At 43.4% G+C, this 5,000-nt stretch overlaps 1 protein-coding gene across 2 annotated transcripts in view; it reads right to left on the reverse strand.

Annotated features, from left to right (window-relative positions):
* Positions 1-4,801: 4,801 nt before the first annotated feature.
* Positions 4,802-5,000, reverse strand: part of LOC105904260 (adenylate cyclase type 9) — a 10,232-nt gene continuing 10,033 nt past the window's right edge. For both annotated transcript variants that reach the window (XM_031567064.2, XM_031567065.2), the window contains exon 9: positions 4,802-4,938. In XM_031567064.2, coding sequence (XP_031422924.1) covers positions 4,904-4,938 — 35 coding nt within the window. In that variant the 3' untranslated portion in view covers positions 4,802-4,903. The remainder of the gene's footprint in view (positions 4,939-5,000) is intronic.

A 5,000-nucleotide genomic window follows, 5' to 3' on the forward strand; every position in this document is an offset into this window, starting at 1 on the left:
GAGGCATTTGATGTCTAGACTTCATTAAGGTAACCAGACAGGTCAGTAGTAATCACCCAAATATTTGACAGCACGTAATAAACACCAGTAGTTTATGTGATATTCCCTCTGAAAAGCCTCCCTCTGCCTCTCTCGCCTTTTCTTGTTGCTCTTCTTCTCTTCCTCTTCCTCATTTTCTTTCCATCCGTTTGGAGGCATTGCGCATTCACTTGTTCATCCAGTGTTCAATTACCCCGAGACACCCCTGGGTCAAGAGCGCCGGAATTGAAATGAAGATGATGGAGTATTAAACAGCAGGGGTCAAAGGTCAACTCCGTGCGCTGCAGCGGGTGATTCAATGAGAGCTCCTTACGGCTGATGCCTCTCAGTGAAGCATCACCACTCAGGAGAGGCCACTCCGAGAAACACACGACTCCGAGAAACACACAACTCAGAGTTTACTGCCACCACAGGCAATGCAGCACAACAGACTGATTAAATACTGACAGCAATACTGCACAACAGACTGATTAAATACTGACGGCAATACTGCACAACAGACTAAATACTGTAGATACTGTTTGATCCCCACATAATCACCGATCTTGGATGTTGAGTTTGACTTTGTAACTGTGAAGATCCAAGGGCTTACATTTGCACTTAGTCATTTATCTTTTATCCAAAGCTACTTAAAAGTTAGTTAGGTGAAATGCAAGCAAATATCCAATCAAGGAGAGAGCACTGAAAGCAAAGTATCATGAAGATATGTTTCAGTTTCGCTCGACTTTGGACACAACACACACACACACTGAGCAGACAGCTAGATGACCCGAGGAGCTGAATTCACTGCATTTGACAAAAAAGAGTACGGAATTGCAGACTGTTCCTTTAAGTGCCAGAGAGCTAAGAGAAAAGAGAAGTGTTGTTGAATCTCTCCTATCCACGTCAATGTCGATGTAGATTTTTTTTAAACTGTTCATATCCATGCTTCTCTGGATAAAGAGTGTTTACTATTGGCCGGACAGACAGAAGTGGCTGATGGCTGGCCGGTTATCTGTGAGTAACAGTCATGCTTGAGTATCAGAAAAACTACATTGACTTATTTTGAAAGTATGTGGAACATTTAGAATGCTTATCTTTGAAAGTATGTGGATTTTTTGTATTACAATTTTTCAGTTTATTTGGTTGTCAAGTGTCTGGTGCAACACCATTGCGTATCTGAAAAACTGATGCTTAAGTTGTGCTGCCACCTACCATATGAAGTGGGTATTGGACACACAGGCAACAATCATTGGGTTAAGGTCAGTTCAGCCTTCTGTTGCCTTTTGACATAACTTAAAGGTAGCTGTGCTGTGGCCTGTTTTGTCTTCACTGGAATGATTGTTTCTCTCTCTCTCGCCCTCTTTCTCTTTCTTTCTCTCTCTCTCTCTCTCTCTCTCTCAGATACACACACACACACACACACACACACACACACACACACACACACACACACACACACACACTTGCAAGATGCTGACAGCCTGAAGTGGACACAGACCACAGCTCAGTCATTTGACGCCTGTCCTGTTCACCACACACTCCGGCGTGTGACAGGACAGCTCACTGTGTGTGTGTGTGAGTGTGTGAGAGAGTGTGTGTGTGTGTGTGTGTGTGTGTGTGTGTGTGTGTGTGTGTGTGTGTGTGTGTGTGTGAGAGTGTGTGTGTGTGTGTGAGAGTGTGTGTGTGAGAGTGTGTGTGTGTGTGTGAGAGTGTGTGTGTGTGTGTGACAGGGTAAGGTGTGAAAACTGCTGCCCTGCTCCAGTCCCTTCCGGCAGCGGGCAGCTCTTTTGGGAAAGCCACGTGGTAGGTCTGTGCTGTGACCGCATAGGTTGGAGATGGCATAATAAAGCTTTCTTAAAGCACTGAATGAATCACCACTCAATGCCCAGCCACTCCGGGAATGGGGACTACGTGCCTTTTGTGGCCTGTTTGCAGTTATGCATACAGTTTTGAAAGTAATTGCCAGTGGATCATATTTTTACTTATTTAGCCTCATAGAACTTGCACCATGCACTGTTAATGCCATGGTTACCAGGATTCTGGGATTTACTGTAACCCGTTAGGACATAGAAACTGTATCAAGGTTATTGGTGGGATTAAGTCCAACAATGTACAGTAATAATATCAGTAAACATAAACAATTACTAATGCAGTAAACTTGGATGACTGTCAAGCCCTAAGATGTCAAATGTGAGACAAGTTCGCCATCTAGTGTTTACATCGTCAAGCACTTTGCAGAGAATGATGATAGAATCTGACGGAGTATTGTTAAATTGTTATTGTAAGTGTAGTATTTATGGCATTATCGACACAGGGTTTAATGAGTTTTTTAACCTTGATTTAGTTATTTAATAGATCATTTTATCGGTTCTTTGGAAAACTCTGGGAATTTTTTTTCTCGTAATTGTCGTGTGAGCATATGTAACTGTTGTGTTGTGTCCTAAAGCGTTTTTCTCTGCGACTTCAAATGTATTGGTACACATGTATGACCATTTTTAAAAACTACTAATTCCACTGTTATAGATGCTCAGTTGTTTTGCTGTTTTGAAGGTGTTTGCTAACACCTTCATTTGTGAGATATATGCAAGACTCGCGTTTGCAATTGTCCAGCATTGTCCAGCATTGTTTGGCTTTGATCCAGAAATGATAGGCTAGGTTCTCCGAAAGAAAATGAGTCCCTCTCCTCTTCATCTTCAAACAAAAATCATGTTTTTTGTCAGATGCGTCGCCCAGATGGCCTTGTTTGGCCCGCATTGAATTGGCTGGTAAGTGCCGCGTGCTTCAGTGCGGGCAATTATCGCCGGTCTGCATTTAACCGGTAGACAATAGAGGGCTCGTCGCCTCGGCTTCTCCCTCTCTCCCTCCCGGCGCTCAGGAGCACTCGGGCCGTAATGACTCTCATTATCATGGCGGTGCGTCTCCGCGGCACTCCCTGGTTAATGAAGCTCATCGGGGCTCTTGTTCTGAAGACCCAATAACAGACGCGCGGAAATGAGACCGCAGGGAACTTAGTTGCTGCATTAAGTCCAGGTAGGCCTATTAACCTGTATTGTATTCTGGTATGTGTATGCCTGGCCGATCCATTGATAACTTGTGGATTTCTCCCTCTCTGCCCTGCTTTCCTCTTTCTTACTGTAATCCACCATCCCCTCCTCTCTCCATTCTTGCCTTGGCCATGCTCAGGTGTGGGTCCCCCTTTTGAGCCGGGTTCTGCTAAGGGTTTCTTCAAAAGGAACTTTCTGTGAGGTACTGACCTTGGGTTCATACCTTACTTCTGAGATCATCCAGCACTATCTTTTACTCTACTGTGGTATTCTTTAGTGTCTCTAGGGTTAACACGTTTTAATAGCGACTAGTCCTAACCATTTAACTCTTGGAGGGTGACTGCGGAACAAAGAGAACAGAGTAGAATCTGAAAAGTATTTTTATTTTATTTAGACCATAGGCAACAATGAAACAAACAAATCTAATCCTGTGATGTACTGTGACATTTGAACATTAGAGACTGCATATACTAACTTATGACAGATACAGCATCAGTACTATAATGTGTAATTTATGTCACAGAAAAAGAACCAGTTAAAATGTATTTCTGTGCTGTTTGATTTCATTGTATACAGTTGAGTTTCATATGTAGAACAGACTGAAACGTAACAACACACACAGTTGGGAAAGGTATACAGTACATACAATTCTGGAGTGTTATGATCAGAGCATTGACATTTAATAATGATGAGAATGATGTAACATAAAGCAGAGTATGTCACCTAATGTCATGATATCCTGGTACAAAAACAGGTAGAAAACACAGCGGTGAATCCCAGTGTGGGCAGACATGCTTGTGCGGTTTGCAGCGTCCCTCAATAATCAATAAACACTAATCACCTGTGCACTGAACTCTGCTGTCTTACTAGTTTAGATTTGTTTAGAACTGAAGAGTTCTGGTCCATTACACACACATTGTACTCCTTTATTTGGATTTGATACATAAGTACATATCATGGCAAAATCCAAATTTGGCTTAGAGGAAGTATTAAATCGCAGAGAAAGTCTCAGTCCATATTGTACATTAAGGGTAAAGGTGACACCTGCGCCTCCAGATGAAGAGGCTACCAATTACTGCTGATATAGAGCAGTACTTTGTGAAGTGTTTGGCCCTTTTCTTAGAGAGTCCACAGATATGACGGCCTCGCACACACATTTATGCACATGACCTAAGCTACCAAAGATCAGGGCAATGACTTTACATGAGTAGCTATAGTTGTTTAAAACATATTATGTTATGTTTTTTATATTTAAGGGTTGGTACAGTTTTGACGCATAGCAGGTGTCCATGTAAGCGTCATAAGAGCAACCAATTTCAATTGTGATTGTGATCGCTTTGTTGCATTCATCAATTATCACAAAAATACAACCCTGTCTTTCTCTCTCTCTCTCAGACACAGACACACACACAAATGCACACTGAAAATGTAATCCCTCCCCTCTCTCTCTCGCTCGCTCTCTCTCTCTCTCTCACACACACACACACACACACACACACACACACACACACACACACACACACACACCGTCATTCTCTCTCTCACACACACACACACGCACACACATACAGTCATTCTCTCTCTCTCACACACACACACACACACACACACACACACACACACAGTCATTCTCTCTCTCACACACACACACACACACACACACAGTCATTCTCTCTCTCACACACACACACACGCACACACATCCAGTCATTCTCTCTCTCTCACACACACACACACACACACACACACACACACACACACACACACACACACACACACACACAGTCATTCTCTCTCACACACACACCTCCCTGCTCCCTCTGTCAGTCTTTCCTTCCTCATGTGGTCTGCACTGCTCCAGGGAGCAGATCTTCTTTGTTGTCCGCTGTCGAGGCACTGTTCCTGGGGCTCCCCTCGCCTAGGCCCCCAGGGAAC

This window comes from Clupea harengus, chromosome 4 (genome assembly GCF_900700415.2).
Source record: "Clupea harengus chromosome 4, Ch_v2.0.2, whole genome shotgun sequence".
Taxonomy (NCBI): Eukaryota; Metazoa; Chordata; class Actinopteri; order Clupeiformes; family Clupeidae; genus Clupea; species Clupea harengus.